Source organism: Tursiops truncatus, chromosome 16, assembly GCF_011762595.2.
Source record: "Tursiops truncatus isolate mTurTru1 chromosome 16, mTurTru1.mat.Y, whole genome shotgun sequence".
Lineage (NCBI taxonomy): Eukaryota > Metazoa > Chordata > Mammalia > Artiodactyla > Delphinidae > Tursiops > Tursiops truncatus.
The window spans coordinates 36,655,974-36,677,340 of record NC_047049.1 but is presented as its reverse complement, the minus strand read 5'-3'; the positions used below and the strand labels follow the sequence as shown (position 1 = coordinate 36,677,340).

The window sequence follows — 21,367 nt, the reverse complement described above, 5'->3', positions numbered from 1 at the left end:
ACTACTTTCAGAGTCATGCTCCTTGATGATGTCATTATACAAACTTTCTTCTGTAAAATTCTTGCAGAACTGGCTAAACAGACAGATCAACTTTTCCAAAACAATAGTGACTTCGAGCTGTTAACCAAAGCACTAAAGTACTACTTTTTTTTTTTTTTAAGAAAATTCGCCAGGAAATAATGAGTAACAAAGAAGGGGAAGTAATTGTGAACTTCTAACACAGCTGGAGCTGTGTGATTTGTCTTGGGAGTTAGCTTTGTACTCCTCTTGAGAAATAAAAGGCAAGGGGTCCGTCCTCTTCGGAATCCCCATAGCACAATATCTGAAACTTTTCGTTCGGTAACTCTCACTACATACACTAGTCCGGGGACTCCTGTGAGCCTCTCAGGTCACCACCACAACACGTGGAGCTGAGGGAAGACTGGGTCTTTTCTGAGAATCCCAGCAGTTAGCCGAGGCTTCTGCACGGAGGCAGGATGTCTGCGCTCTGCACCCCAGCCCTCCCCAGCCTTCCCAGTTTAAACTGCGGAAGAGTTTAGAAAGGACATCAAGCCCGCTCTCAAGATCCTCACCTGAGCTAAGCATGCCAGCCGACTGCGGAAACGCCCGCCACGGGTAATGCCCGCTTGTGTAACAAATCCCCACTCCCGGCTCTACAACCCCGTCACCCCCCCACCCCGCCCCGTGCGCGCGCAGGCTGAATCGACGGCGCCCTCCCCCACCCAGGCGTTCCGCAGCAAAGCTTCCTCCTCCAACCTCGGCTCCCCCCCGCCCCCGGGCCCGGGGACCTTTCTTTAAGTCTTTTCGGGTCTCTCAGAAGAGACACGCAGGTGCTCGGAGACGCTGCTGGAGAAAGAGAAAAGCGCTACCGGAGTAACTGTGCGTGAGCGCCCCGGGGCGGGTCCCGGCGGGAACACTCTCTCAGGCTGGCTGGAGCGCGGGGAGGGGCCCGGCGGGGCTGGCACTTCTCACGGGGTGTGTGACCCGCTCGGGTGCCGGTTGGAGAGGCTCCTTCACTTTGGCGATTGCTCCACAGCCATGTCCGAGATCTGGGTTCTCTGGCCACTGGTGAGTGTTTTCCTGCCCGGGCGGGAGCCTCTCCCAGCTCGGCCACTGGGCGGGCGCTGGACTAGCTCCGGGGGCGTCAGGGGGACGCGCGCGTGGGCGGCGGGCTTGTCCGGCCTCTGACAGGCTGGCTCACCAGGGCTGCCAGGACTTTCCCTGAGGGCGGGATCTCAGGAAACCGGGGAACTCGTTTTTCTTGGGGCTGGATATAGAGCGGTAAGCCCGCGGGGCAGGCGGAACAGCTCCGGGTGCTCCCCGGGGACGCTGTTCGCGGCCCAGAGAGGGGTGGGCGCGGGGGGCAGGCCGGGGCGTGCGAGATTTGAGTGTCGCTGGAGGGACCGGAGACTGGAGGGGATCTTCTGGACAAGTCCTTACAAGTCAACGCCGAAGCACCGCTGCTGTGCTGGTGGATGTGCGCGCCGCGGGGCGGTGAGAACCTGCACTCCCTGCACTGGTAATACAGGTTTTCCGGCAGTTCCCAACTTTAGGGAATAAATCAGCCCCGAGGCGGTGGTTAAACCTGAGGCTTTGGACTGCACCGTTTCTTTCTTGAAAAAGTTATCTTGGGGCTGAATGCGCCTTAAGAGACTTGTTTACCTTCTTATCGCTACACAGAAAAAGAAACTGTTTTGTTTCCCTTCCGGTAATCCCTCTCCTTAAGACCGTGAGTCACATCTCAGGTTTGGTCTTTTTTTTTTTTTTTTTTTTTTTTTTAAATTTTCTTCTCTCCATTTTCTTTCTTGTTATCTTTCATTGCTTGCTGAACTCCGGGGCGGTAGGGAACCTGGGCCTCACTGCTCAGGCGGTGGTACCTGCTGCCACCGCGCACGCGCTGGGGAGCCTGTACTTGGCCTAGAAGCCTAAGCAGCGGCCACCTCTTTTGGAGAGTCCCTGCCTCAGCAATGCCAGCGTGGTGATGGCTGATCGAAGACACTGGGCCTCCAGAGGTTCATGTGAGTTCCGAATTCTCTGAAAGCCAACGGATTCTTACTTTGTTGGTCCCCATCAAAGTGCCAGGCACTGTGATCAGAATGTCTACGAATGTGATCTCAGTTCATTCGCAGCTGCGCAGGAAGGAAGATGTCCTCATCTCCATTTTACAGATGGCGAAATGGGGTTCAGAAAGCTTAAGTAATTAGACCGAGTCCAAACAGTAAGCGGCAGGGCTGGGATTTAATTTAGATCCAGTTCCAAAGCCCGGGCGGTTCGTTGATTGCACCTGATGTCCAGATGACAAGAGTTGAAAGGAAGAAAGCACTGATGTCTGGAACAATCTTATGATTGGAAAAAAAAAATTTCCCTGATCCTTTCAGAAATAATGTACAATATTTGGGCTCCTTTAGGAATTTTCTTCGAGAAAATTTAGGATTCAAAATTGAGAAACCATTTATACAACCTCAGATCACACTCTTCTCTTCCTTATCATTAACCACTGCCTTATTGCAGTGTTAGTTGCTTTGACAGTCTCTTAGCTCTTGGAACAACAATACTAATAAGTGTAGCAAAATTATCAAGGCCCAGAGCTATGCTTAACTTTTATACTATAGCATCTTTACCAGAGGTGCATGTTTAAAGCACCAAGGAAACTGCTTTTCTGAAAGAATGCACACACATTCATACACACACATATATGCATGTATATATACATACACATTTATTTATATATACATGTTATAATATCTATTAAACATAATTTGCTTATTACTGTTATATATGATATGTGGCCTAAGAAATTAATATTTATCAAATAAAATTTATCAATACAGAGGTGTAAAAAGAAAAAATCTGACATAACCCTATCACCTAGATAATCATTATTTGCATTTTGTAGTATATCCTCTATTTCTCTTTTCTAATATGACTCTTAAATTTAGCTACACAGAATGCTGCCCTGCCCCCATCACTGGCACACTATCACGCCTCTATTCTTAAAGAAGTTTCCACACCATTATGTCACCTTGTGTGTCTCTAGAAAATGCTTGCTTTTATGACTTCGCACTTAGTAGGGCTTTATTTACTAGTGTGCAAATAAATTAAATGGGGGCTCGAGTGCTAATTACATGGAACGCAGAAGCAAGTTTGGTTTAATCATGTCAGTGGGCTGGAAGTGGATGGGAGGGAGCGGCCATATTTTCTCTTTTCCTCTTTCTTCCTCTAGTCCTCTTGTGTCTAGCGCAATCTATGGTCAGCAAATATCCCATCCTTTACCTCTTTGCTTCTCCTCCCTTCTTTCTTCCCTCTTGGAGTTAGTTTTCTCTCCCCTAGTTTCTGGGTGTCATTTCCATGGGACCTACAATAAGTAAGTTTGAAAGCCCCAAACAATTCACAAGTGTCTAAAGGAGACAGAAAAAGAGGCAAACTTACTTTAGAAATTTGTGTGAGAAATAGCTGTGAGGACTGCTGCTGCTTCTTTTAATAGCACATAGTCCTGATAGGCTTTGTCTTGTACTGTTTAGGTCTATGGTTAGGCAGTTACTAGATTAGCCATTTTCCTCTCCTTTATTTCTTAGAGCACTTCTCAAAATTATGGTCGAGGACAAGGAGAGGGCCGCTGAAAAAGAAGTCGGTGTATTTATAAGTAATCATACAGAAGAGTTTCAGGGACAAAATAAAGGACAGTTGTTTAGTTTATAATTTAATAATTTTTCTTAAACCAGCCTAAGAGACATGAAATAGGTTGCAATGTGTTTCTGTTTATTGTTGTTTTTAACAGGTTTTCCTTAAATCATAAAAAACTTGAAAATTCTTACGAATAAAATAAATTATGAAATGTAATTTAAAACATTAACAACCAGGATGGAAAAACAGAAATTTATAAAAGATGGCAAGATTGGAAAGGAAAAATGAAATTGATATATGGAAATCTTTGGGTCCTTCATGACTAGCTACAATTGGGTGAATGAAAAATCTTCTATTGTCTGTCTCCATAATACAATTACCACCCTTGGTGGCAAAATTAGAGTTTAATTTAGAAAAAGCAATTTTTATTCTTGCGTTGAGTTTAGAGAAGGCAAAAGGTGAAAGACAAAGAGGACTCAGGATTTGGATGTTGTCTCTAAGTAAGTTTCTTTGGGACACTAAACAAGTAATTTACTTCTAAATAGTTCTTAGTGGTGGAAATGTCAGTAGTTCAAAGGAATCTCTCTGAAGGCTACCACAACTGCCAAGGACAGAGTAATCATTTTCTAAGAGATGATCAAAAACCTGAATAAGGAAATCCCCCACTTGAAAACCCCTAGTGAGTTAAGTGCCTTTTGGTGAATTATCTTAGGTTCCAAAAGTCCCTTAAATGAGCACATGTTTTGTAATAGGTACTAAAGACTTATTGACTTATGATGAAAAATAATAAGTAATCATGTAAAGATAATACTGTATATAGCTTATTACCAAAAAATTATTTATAGGACCATTGTAAGTACCTTAATGGATAGTATTGTATTCTTTTTGCTGTGTGTGTGTATCTATTCACAAAAGTGGGAAAACAGCATTTAACTAGCTAATAAGTCCTTTCATTTTCTGGAAGACCCTTGCTTTAAAATGAAAGAAATAAAATGAATAAATAAACAAACAAAATGAAATAAAACAATGTATCTTTAGCCTCTTATGTAGTTGGACTCCTAACACCAATTAACTATCTTCCATTCAGTCTTAAACAGGAACAAATAATTCAAAAGTACTTGCCTACTTTCATACTATTTTCTTTGAAGTGAGACTATGAGTTGTAAGGCCCAAATTAGAAAGTTGATCATTGTAAGATTGTTAACTTCACCTTCCTCAGAAGGAAATGGGCTAGTTCTCCTCTTTGATCACAGCTCCCTTTCTGATTTGGAATGAGCTTTTGTGCGACCAAGCCATCCCCATCTTTGGGCAGTTAGAAACAGCAGCCATTGCTCTCTTGGACACCTGGCCCGAGATCCACTAAGTGCGGGATGATAGTGACTTTCGTATGAAATTGTACATTTTGAGTAAGGCCAATCTTGTAAGTTAGCAAATCTGACTACAGATTCAATCGTCAGATGTACTCAGCCCAGCGAGGCAAGCAAGCCTACCGTAGGTAGGTTTTGTTAAGCTGTGAACTGGGATAAACTTGGAAAATTAGAATAAACTTTGCTTCGGAGTCATTAACGTCAGTCTGTCCTACAGTCAAGTGATGCAGCATTCTGGATTTAGTCTCCTCTGTGTTCTGGGAGGCCATAAAAATATAAGATGTGAGAAACATCAACACTTTTGATTTCTGAGGTCAGAGATCTTAGAAAAAAGAGGGGAGACAGAGAGAGAAAATGAACTCAGAACCTGTGGTGTAAGGCTCTTGCCCCTTGCTGAGGATTGAGCTATGGTTTTTAGCCATCCTCACAAAAGGATCCTTGTTCCTGATGGACTGTTTTTTCACATGGATGTCTGTGTGGATTTAGGCCTGATTTCAAAAATTGGGCTTACACTGCCCCAGGCTATGTTTTGTCTACCCTGCACAGTACTGACACAAACAGTATGTATGTGTGCAGGTATATATTTTTAATATTAGCTGCCACCACTTAAATGTTGGAAGATTTTGGTTTCTCTTGAAAACTGGAAGATCTGGACCCACATGCCACCTGACCCCCACTCCCCTGGATCAAATGGCTGCCCCTTTGGTCCACGTGCACCTCTCCATTTGACCAGGCCCTCCTACACTTTGTTGTCTGTTCCACCTGGATGCTTTACTCCTGTGATAGCCCTGGGACCCCTCTGGGCATTTAAGGACTCTAGGGTTCTAGTTTAGGACTTGGTAGCCCTCCCATCACCCATTTCCTCCACCAAAGATGACTTCTTTTCTTTTCGGGCTTATTTTTAGAAGGGTCATTATTTCTCCATGAAAAGTCAAATTCTGATTTGCAAGTGCAGAGCACAGATGCTGTTACTCTGTAACACTCTTATCTTCTCACATGTAAATGTAGTCGCCTGCTAACCTCAAATTGTGCTTCCTCCAGTTGGTCTTCAGCTGGGAGGAGCATCAAAATAACCACCAGGGTTATTAAATATTAAGTAACAGAACATAATCATAAGGAGACCCCATTCTCAGAGATCCAGATTCTTTAGGTCTGTGTTGGGACCTAAGCATTTTTTAAATTTTTAATCCATCACTACATGATTCTAATGTCTTTCAGGGTTTTGAAAATGATTTTTCTAACTCTAGCACTAAACTCAAAATCTAATCCCAGATGAAATTCTCTGGGTTTCCTCATTTTGTTTTATTTATGGCTTGATTCAGTCAGGGGTCTAACCAGTCCCGTACTCCCACTGCCTCAGCTATCTCTCTCCTGGTCTTCCCAAGAAACTAGCCTTAAGAAAGAATGAAAACATTACTGGAATAAGATTACCTTGTGTAATTTTATTTACTCATTTTGAAAAAAGTAAGAACGAACGGGATCTTCACTTATCTCTTTAATATAGAAAATTTTCTTTTATTTGTTTTTATTTCAGTTTTTCAATAATGCACCTACTACAAAATGTCATTATTATTTCCTTACCCTTTACACAAATATATTCGAGATGCATTATACAATCGGAAATGGTGAACTATTAATGGTCTTTTTAGAATTCCTTTTTCCTAAAGTATTGATAAGTAATTAAAAGTCTAAAGAGTGAATGACCAGAACTAGTCTCTTGTTCCAGTTGTGTCCTGGACAGTAGGGGACAGTGAGATTTCAACCCCCTAGTGGGGCCTGTAAGACTGGGAAGAAGTTCAGGTTCCTAGGGGCCCCTGATGATTCCGGTTCTGAAGACTGTTTGCCATCTCTTGTCTGTTTAGTTCAGTGATAGTTCAAGATGGGAAATCCTAGTGCTCAGCTATGAGGAGTTCCCAAGTGTGTATGCACCACTGACCTCCCTCAAATCCAGAATCTGAGGGAATCAAGAGATGGTGGTTTGGGCCTGTATTCATTTCCCATGGCTGCTGTAACACAGCACCACAGACTGGGTGGCTTAAACAACAGAAATTTCTTTTCTCTCAGTTCTGGAGGTTAGAAGAAGCCTAGACTCTGAGGCAATGATCTCTTCCTCGCCTCTCTCCTTGGCTTGTCAATGGCCCTGTGTCTTCACGTCATCTTCCCCTTGTCTGTGCCTGCGTCCAAGTTTCTTCTTATAGGGACACCAGTCATATCGGATTAAGGTGCACCCAAGGACCTCGTTTTAACTAATTTCCTCTTTAAAGACCCTATCTCCAAACATGGTGACATTCTGGGCTACTTGGGGTTAGGACTTCACTATAGGAATATGGATGTGAGGGAGATACAATTCAGCCCATAGGAGTCTGAATCTCTTGAGCTAGCTGTGTGACATGGACCAGTCACCCCACCACCCGTTTGGGGCATAGCTTCTCCTATAAGGTGAAGGGCTTGGGTTGGGTCATCTCTAAAACTCTTCACCATGATTACTGGAGAGCTTCTAGTCAGCTTGAATATCTATAATCAGCCTGAAGTGTGTGCTCAGTATTGAAAAATCTCGCTGACTGTTCCAGAGATGTCTACTTATTCTTGCTGCCATTTTTCACCACCAGACACCTTTTTTTTTTTTTTTTGCCTCTGCTTTTTAAAATTCTTTTCCTGTTTGCTTTGAACTTCACTAAGAACAGAAAAAAAGGTGATTTTTTAAACTTCCTTTTCAAACCCTAGCTCATCTCTTAGGGCCAATTGCCGCACTGCTTCTTTGAAGTAATGCTAATGGGATTCTCAGTTTCTTCCAGTAGTTTGTTTAATTCAGTCACTGCAATGTTACTCTATTTGTAATTGCCATGTTAAATCTTGGGTGTTTATGATTCCTGGGAAAGTGTGGAGAGCTTGTCAAAGTGAAGTGATATACCTCAAGGGTGGCCATCAGTTTCTGGGTCTGGCCATTCCTGCTCCATTCCTGCTTTGTTTCTTCTACGTAGTAACCAGGTTGACTATGAAAAGTGATTCATCACTGCTGCAGATAATTAATAAAAATCCAGCTGTTCTTTCAGTTTCTCATCATCTGATACAAGGGACAAAGTCTCACGTCACCCTGTTTCTGAGAGTTTCAAATGGAGCAAATGCAAAGATTGGAGGATAGGAAGACTTCTGATTCCTATTTGTGCATTGCAGATCCCCACCCCTGCAAGGGACTCACAGTGGGTGTGATGGCACTCAGGCTGGAGGAAGGGAAACCTAAACTCCCCTTCCTTTCAAGCTGCAGACCAGGGCTGGGAAGTTTCACATTCCCTGCCAGCCAGAACCGCAACCTGGACAGTCCTGCTACAGTTTTCCCAGACTAGAGGGCAGGGGACTGACTTCTGGGTTCCAGGAAGTTCCTGCCAGACTGCCTCCACCTTCAACATGCATTTGCTTTGAAGGTTCATTGTATAATTAACACACAGGCGTCTTGCGAACAATTGTCTGAAAACAAATTGAGTTGTTTGTGTGCCTATGTGGAGAAAGCAACTAGGAAAGTAATTTGTAAACCTGAAACAGCCCAGAGGTGTTTGGGCCAGAGTTGTCGAGTCCTCCCTTGGCCAGTCCTAACTGTGGGTTATTGGACGAGTCATTTCATATACTCTCTGCTCAGCTTCCTCGGCTATAAAATAAGGCCGTAATAATTCCTCATGTGTAGATTTATTGCGATGACCACGAGGTGATGTGTGTGAATGAACTTTGTAAAAAGCTAGGCAAATGTCTAGGGTTTGGTTTCCTGACTTAACATTTTCACAAACAATTCAGAAGGAGAGAGAGAAGCAAGTTTTCTGATTTGCAGAAAATATTAAAATCCTGTAGATAATGAAAGATGCAAGGAGATCCATTTTTAAAATCTATATTGAAGCTGAGCAGATGCTCATATGGTCCCTTTCTGCTTTGACGTTCCAGGATGCTACGAGACTGCAGCGTCTATGGTTATGATTGGCTGTATGATCCCACTGTGGCTTCAGTGGTCAACATGTTAATTACCAGTGTGATTCAGGAGACATTTACCTTTAACTCTCTTAATAGCTAGCTGCTAATAATGCTTTTGCTGAGGTCCTCAGGTATGTCCCCATTTGGGCTAAGCCAAGTTCCTCTAGGTGTGACCTGCCTGGAAAGCCCTTCCCAGCTAGTCATCCACTTGCAACAAGTCACTGCCCAAATGTCTTCTTATTCTGTGGCCTTCCCAGACCACTCTTCCTAAAACATCACTACCTCACCCTTCAAACTCTCCATGCCCCCAAGCTTGCTTTATTCCTTTAAATAGCACTTATTCCTCCTTGACATATTTCTTTGTTTCTTTATCATTTCCCTCCACACGATGCTTAATATTATGTGTCGACATGACTGGACCATGGCACCCAGATATTTGCTCAAACATTATTCTGGATGTTTCTGCGACAGTTTTGCTTGTTTTTTTGTTTTGGTTGATTTGTACATTTAAATTGGTAAGCTTTGAGTAAGTTAGATACCCTCTGTAAGTGAGTGGGCCTCATTCAGTCAGTTGAATGCCTTAATAGAATGAAGACTGAGATTCCCTAAGGAAGAAGGAGTTCTGCCAGACTGCCTTTGGACTTGAGCTGCAGCTCTTCCCTGACTCCTCAGCATGCTGGCCTACCCCATCAGCAGAATTTGGACTTGGCAAGCCTTTACAGTTGTGTGAGCCAATTCCTTAAAATAAATCAATCTCTCTCTCTTCACACACACACACACACACACACACACACACACGCGTGTGTGCGCGCACGCACAAGCACTATTGGTCCTGTTTCTCTCAAGAACCCTGACTAATACAGTACACTTCATTTACATATAAACTCTATGAGAGCTAAGTCTTTATCTGTTTACTGCTCTGTTCTTGGATGTCTGTCTAGCACATAGTAGGTACTCAACAAAGTATTTACTCATTTAAGTAATTGATTAATGTGTTAGCTAATATTATTCCCAGCGGAATATAAAATTGAGGTCTCTCTGACTTTTGAATCTTTGTCATGATGGAAATTTTAAATTAATTGTATTCCTTTTTTTCCCGTTTGGTTATCATTTGCCTTAGTTTATCCACTTTTCACATCTTTGATTTAACTGATTTTCTGGCCTTTTCAGCTTTTTTGAAAAAAAATTTTTTTGAGCATTCTGATCACTTAGTTCTTTGTGGGTTTCCTGCCTTGTCACAGTCAAAAACACCCCAGTTTCTGCCTGGAAAGTTTGGGTTAAATCTTTGCATACTACAAACTTGAGCTAATGCAAAAACTTAAAAAAACACAAGCTGTGTGGAACACTGCTTACATAATATCTTGTAAGAGTTAGAACATGCTCTTTAGACCCATTTTTCTTTTTTTATCCTCGACATAATTCTTTGATGCTGAACTAAGTAGGAAATGTTTCCAGAAATTCAGCTCTGTGAAGCAGGTGTGATCAAATATGAGATGAGTTTGGCACTGGTATCTGCTCCATGGCCAGTGATGTTTATGTCTTTCACTGTTCTACTCCAAGATTCACATTTCTCAAATTCTGAATGTATTTTTGAACAGTGGGTTTTGATTTCCAGTCAAAAACTTCAAAACTAAAGCAAAATTAGAAAGTACATTTCTCTTAGACATCTCCAGAACGTTTAGTATATGCACAGTTTTTTTTAGAAATAACACTAAGGTAACAATTCATAAATGTTACATTACATAAATGTTAAGCACTCTCTGAGTGCTTGATCATTTAAACCAGGAATTGTGGACCTGCTTGTAATATTGTCACATGACTGCTGGATGAAATTAGCTTACCAAGGAAAGGATGGGACCTATAGCTGTAGGGGACACACACACACACATCCACACACTATTGGGTATCAACTTTGAGCACCTTTGACTTGTCAATTTTGGCTACCCAATTTTGACTCAGATCTCTTTGAGTTTAAATCTGTGTCATTTTCTTCAGTTTCTGGTGAGAAACCAGAATTGAAAGAGAAGGAGAGCAAGTAACATCTCACTGTTAAGTCCCTCTTCCCAGCAACAGAGGTGGCTGATAACAGAAAGGAGTTGTGTCTACTCAGTTTGGTTGCCTAGATTCTGTTTTCCATTATCTCTTGCAAAAAGGACTTACTGATTTCTTCTAGCTACAGAGATTTTTACATTTGTTTGAGAATTTTCATGTGCTGGCAATGTCTGGAATGTTACATGGTTAGTATATTTAATTTCTGACTGTCAAATAGAACAAAGTTTGTTATAGAATAAGGGTCCTAAAAGGTGAATGACTTTCATTTGAACGCCCTTCCCATCTTAGCAGTTAACCCTTTGGTGTGATTTCAATCACGTTATTATTTCCTAAAGTGCCCAATTCAGTTACTGTTCATTAGCTATTGATGCTCTGATCTGGAAGAGGGACTAATATTAACAGGATGACAGGATGACCTTCTGTAGAAAAGGTAAGAAGCGGGGAACTGTCATCTTGAAAAGAGAAATTGATACTAATAAATACTTTTTGTTCAAAGCTGCTTTAGAAGCAGATCATAGATTCAAATGTGTTTTAAAAAGTAAGAGTCATGCAAATATAACATTAAAAATCCCCCAATGATTAATACATTACAAATAATATGCCCATGTGCAAATCTGCTTTTGGAAACTTAACATTCATTTTCGATTATAATCAATGTTACTTGTCTCTGTGTTCACAGAACCTGGCACATAGAAGGTGCTAGTGAAATGTCTGTTGGGTTAAAAAGGCAGTGGTTTGATAGTGAAGCCAGTACATTTAGGCATAATTCCTCTGATCTGTTTACCATTTCCAATTATTCTTTACATAGAATTGTTCATATAGAGAAAGTAAGCTGTATTTTATGGTGAGTTGGGTGTAGGGGAAAAAACACTGTAATAAGAGTGAGGAGACTCAGACAAGTCCTAGCTCTCTACCTTTTGCTCATGAGTGACCCTGGATAAGTCAGGTATTTTCTTGATATTTTGGTGTGATATTCCCTCCTGGAGTCTGGATGTTAGAAATGTATTTTTCAATACATCAATACATCCATCCCAGGAGGAAAAGATGGCAACCGCATCTCCTTCATCCCTCCTTCCTTGGAGGTCCCATGGTATCTTGTGACTTAGAAGGGATGCAGGCTTTGGTGACAAAGGGGGAAGGGCTAAAAGGGAAGATGTGGGGACTCCTGTGGCAGTGATTTATACGTGAAGAATATTTAGTTCCCTTGACCCAGAAGATGCCATAAAGTAGAAGGAAAAAAGTATACCATGAAAAATATGAAAAATGACCTTGAGGGAAAAATCCTCAGAACCAGTAGTTTAAAATTTTTTGATGCTTAGCAATGAATTTACATATTCCACATAAGATGAAAAATTATGTGTATTTGTGTTTAGAGAGACAAACAATAAATGTTTAGAAAACCTGAGAAAGGAATCAAACAGACATTACCTCCAAATGTTTCCATACATTTTAGAGGCTCATTTTTCTAAGGAGCTCAAGCCTAACTAAGATGAATTTGACACAGTGTCACTTGGACCTATGGGTTTTGTCTCCAGAAAAAAGGAACAAATAATAAAGATTGGTTCTCTATTAAGAGAAGTTCATTTTTCCTGAATAAAAGTGAAGAAAATCCTGTTGGATTTATTGTATGGTTAGATAACCAGGAAGGAGTTCATCAAAACTGTAGATTCTATTGCTATATATAAAAAAGGAAGAAACAGAACATGCTGTAAGCTAAGTACCAGGATTGGGAGAAATTATCACTTTTTATCCTCACAATAACCCTTCAAGACAGAAAATACTGTTGTCACTTACAGATCAGGAAACTGAGGATCAGTGAGGCCCTTTAACTTGCCCAAAGTCAGTGTTGGCAGCAGAGCTGGGATTCAAACCGCAGTCGTTTTGAAATTTCATGTTTTTTCCTACTCTGCTATGTTGTCCCTCACTGGAACTTAATAATAATACTGCTTACCAGCCACCTATTTATTATGTGTGAGGAATTGTGCTAAGAACTTGAAGTGCATTATTTTATTTAATCATCACAGCAAACCTATGAAGAAGAGATTATGTCCACCTTATAGATAACAAAACAGAGACGTGGAGAATTTAAGTGACTTTCCCCTCAATCATAGGGCTGCTAAGTGGGAGCCGTGACCTTTGAGCCCAGAGCTGTGGCTCCTACCATCCGTGATGCCGTTTCTCGGGTAGTTTGGAGAACCCAAGATCTGGACTGTCATGCAATTGATCTGCTCCTTTTTTGGAGATGAGTCAGTGGAAGGATGGAACCCACGTTGATTTTGCCTGTGCATGGCAAATAAAATACAGCCATTTGGGGCGACTTACACCTGTTTACCAAGTTGCTTAGTTCAGAAGTCAGTAAAATTCTCTTCATGTTTTTCATTTACAGATATTTACCTCCATTGCTGGACCATTGTCTAAAGGTGATAATTCCCATGTGGCTGATAGCAACTCTGAGATGCTGAAATTGAGTAAGAATATTACTAAAAGGGAGAGCTGCGGTGAAGGCCTGTATCGTGAGCACGAATTTTGTTGTCAGCCGTGTCCTCCTGGTATGTTATACAAAAAAAATCTAGCGATCAGAATGAAAATCAGGGTGAGGAGTAGCATATAATAATAATGAAGAGAGTGTTTTTATAGTGTTTAGTTCTCCTGCATTATGGCCTGACTGGGAAGGAAAAAAAATATGACATTATTTTCCGAAGACCAGCTTATGTCATCTTTATCACACTGGTTTGATGTGAGAATAAGTAAATATAATTTATAAATGACATGTACCTCAGAAATGAGAGGATTTATTTATTTAGCTCCATTTTTCAATAGCAAAAGCAGACTAATTTGTGGATATTAAAACTTAGCACATCAGACTGGTGAGAATATATCATAATAATTGTGGAGCTCTGAAAGCAAGGGACTTCTATCCTTAAGAGATGTCACAACACTTCCCTTCGATCAGAAAGTCTCTGAGAAAGCTGTTTGTCCTAGCACTGAAGCCTGCAAAATACATTTGCATTTTACAACCAAATAACTAGATAAGCTAGGAAAGCAATGGAGAAAAACCAACCATTTTTTAAAATCAGTATTTTTGAAATGAAAACCAATTTCAGATTGGAAATCCTTCAAACAGTAGCAAATTGGAAGCTAAGCAAAATGCAATTGGGCAGACTTTTTTTTCAACATGGAGTAGAGTTGACTACTATTTTATACAGATATGGATCTCCCAGTTGCATTGTGAAGGAAAACAGGAAGATAAAGGAAAACAACACATGGGCATATGCGATAGATTAATAGAACCATAAAGGACGGTGGTAAGTTTCATGTTTGGCTCTCCAGGCCTCCAGCACTCTAGCTGCTAAACAGGCATGGGCCCTGTTTATAAAAAGATTCTAACAGTCCATCTTGGCCTTCTCTCCAGGTTTTAATAACCCTTATGGAAAATCTCTGATAATCTAACCCATTTACATTTAAGCATATTCACATTTACTCTTTTCCAAATGAGAATGAAGAATGGCTTTCTGGCTTTTTTGTAACTTGCTAAACACCATCTATTTTTCCTGTGAATTGAGACCTTTACTCCTATTTTTAAAACCTAAAATGCAAATTAAAATGAAGATAATAAGCTTTGAATATCAAACTGTTAAGGACTTTGTTTGCTTTTTGTTTGTTTGTTTTGCTTTGTTTTATTTTCGTTTTAGAAGTGATCTCAGTCCTGGTGAGTTTGCTTGTGAGATAACTCTCATATGTCATTCTTGGAATGTAAATTGTTAAAAAAACCTTTTAAGAAGGAAATTTGGATATGTGGATCAAAACTTTGAAAATACACTGATACAGTAATAGGTTTATAGAAAAATGTCTTAAGAAAATAGTCAAAAATAAAAGAAAATATTGTATGCATGACATTTCACTATGATACCCAATGATGTAAGATTAAGTAAATTTTGGAGTATTCAAAGACTGGAATATTATGTATCAATCAAAGTCATGTTTTCTGATATATTTCTGATATAAGCCTCAATGTATATAAATTCCCTTAAGAGATTTCTAACTGATCCGCTGGCTGGATTAACTGATTCTCTCTGCTCCATCTCTAAAAGATCCTGGATGGTGTCCAATATATACTAAACACTCTTTCTACTTCTATTCCTTTTTTTTTTTAATTTTAAGCTTATCAATATTCAGATTGCTTCCAAATTTGTTTATGCTCATTGGTGTTGTGATATTAATATGTAATTTAATTAAATATTACATAAACCAATATATGAATACACAGAAAAAACAGATTTTATTTCTATGAAAATTATTTTGAATGCTTTGGAGAATTTCAGTAAAGTCGGGTTACTAAAAAAAATGTTAATGTATTAGGTGGAGGCAAAATACATGGAAAAATCACAAAAATGTTAACGCCTTTCATACAGATTATTGGTGTCTTTAAGTTTTCTTTCCATCAAAGAGAAAGGAAGAAAGAAAAGAAAGAAGGAGGAGAAAAGAAAGAAAGAAAGGGAGAAAGGAAATCAGGGACTTCCCTGGTAGTCGAGTGGTTAAGAATCTGCCTTCCAATGCAGAGGACTCGGGTTTGATCCCTGGTCGGGAAATTAAAATCCCACATGCCACGGGGCAACTAAGCCCCCATGCCGCAACTACGGAGCCCACGCATCTCAACTAGAGAGCCCATGTGCTGCTAACTACAGAGCCTGTGCACTGCAACAAAGATCCCATGTGCTGCAACTAAGACCCAACGCAGCCAAAGATAAATAGATAAATAAAATAAAGATGAAGTCAGATTTTGCCCCCAAAAAAGAAAAAGGAAATCATAGGCGATGCATTTTGGATGTGACTTAAGTGAGAAAGACTGTAGAATTCTAATAACTTGTTTCTACATCACAAGAGTGGCAAATAATTATATAGTTATATTTTATAAATTGAAATATTGACAGTATTTTTTTCAATGATCCCTTATGTGAACTGACATTTTTAATCAAAAAAGTCCTCATCACATCACCATATCCAATAAGAAGGATTCTATGGTACACTGCATACATTTTTATATATATATATATATATATATATATATATATATACACATACACACATATATATGCACACACACACATATACTCACATGTATATATGTGTGTGTTTATATGCATAGGAATGCACCAAAATGAAAACAGTATCTCAGAGTGGTTGATGTATAGGTGCTTTTTACACTTTCCTAAATTTTCCAAATTTTCTACAATGAGCATATGTACTATTATACTCAGAAACAAATATATTTTAAAATATTATTTTCAAGAAAACAACTACTTTTTAAATATTTTGATAAATTTAGGTTGTATACATTGGAAAAAAGAAAGAACTTGTGATATTGTATCCCTGTCATGCTGTAGGCCTTGTGCCAGGCACATTCTGCAAGGTAATTCATTAAAGAGGCCAATTCATTTAGAAAGCGGTATAATTCCACTGACAAGCAATTAAAGTTGTACTTTGGCTTGGTTTTCTTAAACATACTGCTGCAATGGTATAGAACCCTTATGCACTGTATTTAAATTTGGTTCTGAGTTTCCACAATGTATTTTTTTTTCTATTGACCTATCATTGCCTTTGTTTACTAAAATATTGTATATGTTTAAATTTCATAATTTGTTTATGTAGTATTTTGTTTTATCAAAAAGAATGCTATGAAATCATTAAGAAAGTCATGTTCCTAGGAGAGGCAGCTTACATTATTTTTGCTGTTCATGCACATACAGCAGATGAAACTTTAGACTTAAACTGCACACCAGCTCTGGGAAACATCCTGACATCCTGGAAGGTATTACTGGACACTTCTGCTAACATCCCATTGGCTGGGACTTAGTCACATGGCCATGCAAAGGAGGCTGGGAGATGTAGTCTTGACTCAGGGCAGCCATGTCCCCTGGTAAATATCCTATTCCTATGGGAGAAGGGAAAATGGATATTGGGTGACAATCAGGGATCTCTGCCACATTGACTAATCCTTTTCAAAGTCCTAAATTAGGGAAAACGTAAAGACATTGTAATGTGCTGAACTGTGTACTAATCACCATTTGCAGTTAGGTTTTTGGCATCCAGAGTGGGCATACCAAGTAAATAATTCCTCCATAGAGTGATCCCAGGAAGGCAAATGGGGAAGCTTTGACTTCAGAGAGAGAGTTATGGGACAGTGTTAAAAAGGAAAAGGCAAAGCAAGTGAAGAAGCATGTCCCAGGGCACACATTCTCCAGTGCAGCAGACAAGCCATGGGGACTGTGAGATGAAGGCAGAGAAACAGGACAGAGCCCCTGACTTCAGGGAGCTTCCAGTCTTGGAATGTAAACTCCTACACTTTACCAGATGTGGTAACACTTCAAAAGTTTTGTCTTAGTTTGTAACATGGTAGCTGAAATCTTTACCAAGCAGATATTGAATAATGTTTAATAGCTCAAGTTCTGGCATCAGTCCCTGCTTTCAGATCCTCCATCTGACACTTAGAGGATGACCAACATATTTTGGTTTGCCTGAGACGTCCCCAATTTTAGCACTAAAAGTCCCACATCCTGGGCAAACAGGGATGGTTGGTCCTCCTAGCTATTAACAAGCTTCATGTCCTTTGGCAAGTTACTTGACATCTTTGAGTCTGGTTCTTTAACTGTAAAATGGACATAATAATAGTTCTGACCTTTTATGATTATTGTGAACATTAAATGGAAATGTGTTAATAGTGTTTAGCAGAGTCCTTGGCTTAATAAGTGTTAATATTGTCATTTATTATTACCATTATAAGAATTGTTATGGATCTGACGGGTGCACATACATTTTACTTGCATTCTTCTGGATGGAAACTACATGCTGTACTGGAATAAGTGAAATTGAGTATTTGTGTTGGTTTTATAACATATTGCTCATGAATGGCAAGGAGCTACTGTTACTGAGGAATTTTCTTTTCAAATTTAATCCAGATCTCCAGTGTTCCTTCTTTCACCTTCTCTGTATACTAATCTTTTTTGTTGTTGTTCTACTAATCTTTTTTTGTTGTTGTCATGGGATCTAAAATGAGAATATTTTCTGAACAGTCATGTAAAGTAATTGTCTGAAATGTTACAATAAATTTTCTTTTAAAAGACAAAAAAAAAGAATGCTATGAGGTTGTTAAGAAAGTCATGTACCTGGGGAAAGAGCATAAATTATTTTTGCTGTACATGCCAGGGGGGCAGATTAGATTTTGCCTATTCTTTTAAATTAGTTATAACATAATAATTACAGTCACTAGTCAGGCTTTTCTCTTAGATTTCCCTTTATATTTTCTATCTCTTTCATCTTCATTCTCTATTCACTAAACTAGCTTTCCCCACAGCACTTATCACCACTTGCCGTCTTGTATTTATTTGTTCATTGCCTGCTTCTGCCTTGACAATGTGAAGCCTTTGGAGACCAGGCTTTGTCTTATTTCCTGCAGTATCTCCAGCTCCCAGAAAGTGCCTGGCACACAATAGGTGTTTAATAAACGCTTCTTAAATAAATGAATTTTCCAGAAGGCATTGTTGTATAATGCTTACTAATAGAAATCCAATGACTCATTTTATTTTTAAAGTAAATAAAAGTAAATGCGAATATGATTTAAACTTTTGCGTATTAAGATAGCAAACCTGGTAATAAATTTTGTTGTAAATACGTTCATGCCTGCACATCATAACATATTCTGTCCCTTAACGGCAAAGGAATAGAAAGAAAGGGGAGTGAAAAGGGAACTGTGAGCAATTACTAGGCAGGTCCTGTGCAGTAATGTTAGCCATGCAAGAGAAGTATGATTATCTCCATCATAGGCATGAGGAAGTTAGGCTTAGAGAGATTAAGCACTTATTTTTGTTTGTTTTCTTTTGTTTTATTTGGCTGTGTTGGGTCTTAGTTGAGGCACGTGGGATCTTTTGTTGCAGTGCACTGACTTCTCTCTAGTTGTGGCACATGGGCTCAGTAGTTGCAGCACAAGGGCTCTGTGGTTGCGGCATGCAGGCTCTCTAGTTGTAGTGCTCAGGCTCAGTAGTTGTGGCACGCAGGCTTAGTTGCCCTACTGCATGTGGGATCTTAGTTCCCTGACCAGGGATCGAACCTGCATCCCCTGCATTGGAAGGTGGATTCTCAACCACTGGATCACCAGGGAAGTCCCAGATTAAGCACTTTGTTAAAGATATTGTTGCTATTAAATATTTGACCAAAGTCTTTAGAACTTCAAATGTTCTCTTCCTTAAACAATACTGTCCTTGTCAGGATTTGTGGACTTTGGAAAGTAAAATAAGTCAGAGAAACAAGAATTAACTAGGTAACCTCAGTGGCCAGTGGCAGTCATCTCTACCATGAATATATACCTAGCAACCTTCTTTTCTCCTCCCCCCAAAGTTGGTAAAGGCGTCTCTTCTAGTGCTTTTTTGATGATTCTAACCTCTGTTTTATATGCTCCTATTTTTAATCATCCTACTTCTGTAGGCATATTCCTTAGTGACTCTTTTAGCTTTTGTCTTGGGAGAAATTCTGTCTCTTGCCACGATTTTTACAACTTTCTCCCCTACTATATTTATATTTCATTAGCTTAGCCCCTCCACTCCTGTTTTATTATCATCCCTTCAGACTTCCCTTGCTGTTGCCTGACTACCTTGCATTTAAACACTTGCTCCATTTTTTTTCTTGGGCAGGCAAACGGAAAAGTGATGATTGCAAAATTGATGGAGGTGAACCAGAATGTGTACTCTGTGCAGAGGGGGTGGAGTACACAGACAAGAACCATCATTCTTTTAACTGCAGAAGATGTAGAGTTTGTGATGGAGAACATGGTAAGTGTCTTAATAAACAATCAAAAGGGACCAATCATGGTACTGCATGTATCACCATGTATAATACAGTCTGAAATTGGGACCTATTCTGGCACTATGTCAGCATACAGGAGGGACAGGATGGGCCTGGCTGGGGTGAAGCAGGACCAGGTACTGAGTGACATTTATGAGTCAAGTCTAGGCAATTCTCCCAGATGTAGGAGAATGACTAAACGTAAACATGGTGAACAGGGTCCATGAGCTCCAATCAAAACTGCGGGGACTTTTTTTTTCCTGCTTTGATTTATGCTTGTATAATGGCTTTTGTTCTTAGCCAGAAAGAGCTCAGACTCCTTCAGATACAAGGACAGAGGAACCCAAGAGGTGGGTGGTTTGCTCCCCCTTCTTTGGGGATCTGGTTTGTCCTGATAATTCCAATTGGGGACCTGAATTTTCATGGATATCCCAATCTATCTTGAGGGTTCAGATTAAAATAAAACGGAAGTATTCCCAGTTTTGTTAGACATCAAGAACTCTCTGGATGTAAAGCTTTTCTTCTCCCTATTTAGGCTCTAAAGCAGTGTTTCTCAACCCTAGCTGTACATTAGAATCAAACAGGAAGCTCCGAAAAATGCCAACACCTAGGTCCCGTCTCAGAGCAATAAAATCAGAATCTCTAAGTGAGGGTTTTGGCATTGGTCTGATTGAGTAGGCCTGGGTCAGGGCCTGACACTCTGCATTTCTAACAAGCTCCCAGGTGATGCTGATGTTGCTGGTCTCTAAGCCATACTTGGAGTAGCCAGGCTCTAGATGAGAAAAAGGGAGTCATTTAAGTACAGGTGGGGTTATCTAGGTTGCTGGATTGTCTGTCTACTTAAAACTCTGCTAAACGATTTCAACTCTTTCAACCTGGGGTTGCGTATTTGGCATTTAAATGCTAGTTGTGTTACTAAAGGTGTGATGGTGTGACTGCTAACAAGTGCTGGAACTCAAAAATCTATGCAGCTCCTGCCCATCCTTTTCATTGTCCATTTATAACTAGCTGCTCTAATTAATAGTCTGCGAATTGTTTTTCTAGGCCTAGAAGTGGAAAAAAACTGTACCCGGACCCAGAATACCAAGTGCAGATGTAAACCAAACTTTTTTTGTAACGTATCTCTGTGCGAACACTGTAACCCTTGTACCACGTAAGTTTTAGTCTTTCTCTGGTTAAAACACTAGGTATATCTTGAGAGAGAATGATTTCCTAAAGGGAAGCCTCCAAGCAACTAGATAACCATTTCTTCACCCAAACATCCTGTATCTAAACATTTATTGAACACCTCCTATGTGCTTGGTACTGTCCTGGCTGCTCAAGCCAACGATATGAGCAGCCACGGGCCAGGCTTTGAAGGTCTAAGGCTAGAGGCAGAGAGTGTCAAGAAAAGCAGTGGTTATTGTGTTCACACCACGTGGCAAGAAGAGACTTGTACTCAGGGTGTTGAATTATATAGGAAAAGCTTTCAACTCTGCCTGGGGAGATGGGTAAAGATATGACACATGGCTTGAGTCTTGAAGGAAAGAAAG

The 21,367-nt window shown here is 40.0% G+C and overlaps 1 protein-coding gene across 16 annotated transcripts in view; it reads left to right on the top strand.

Moving 5' to 3' along the window:
* Window positions 1-936: 936 nt before the first annotated feature.
* The window catches only part of FAS (Fas cell surface death receptor), a 35,467-nt gene continuing 15,036 nt past the window's right edge, over window positions 937-21,367 (top strand). For 14 of the 16 annotated variants that reach the window (XM_073794218.1, XM_073794213.1, XM_073794215.1 and 11 more), the window contains exons 1-4: window positions 937-1,068; window positions 13,387-13,549; window positions 19,685-19,822; window positions 20,880-20,988. In XM_073794218.1, coding sequence (XP_073650319.1) covers window positions 1,039-1,068; window positions 13,387-13,549; window positions 19,685-19,822; window positions 20,880-20,988 — 440 coding nt within the window. In that variant the 5' untranslated portion in view covers window positions 937-1,038. Of the gene's footprint in view, window positions 1,069-1,380; window positions 1,520-1,878; window positions 2,019-13,386; window positions 13,550-19,684; window positions 19,823-20,879; window positions 20,989-21,367 lie in introns of those variants that run through there. The other 2 variants (XM_073794216.1, XM_073794217.1) reach the window with 2 other exon arrangements.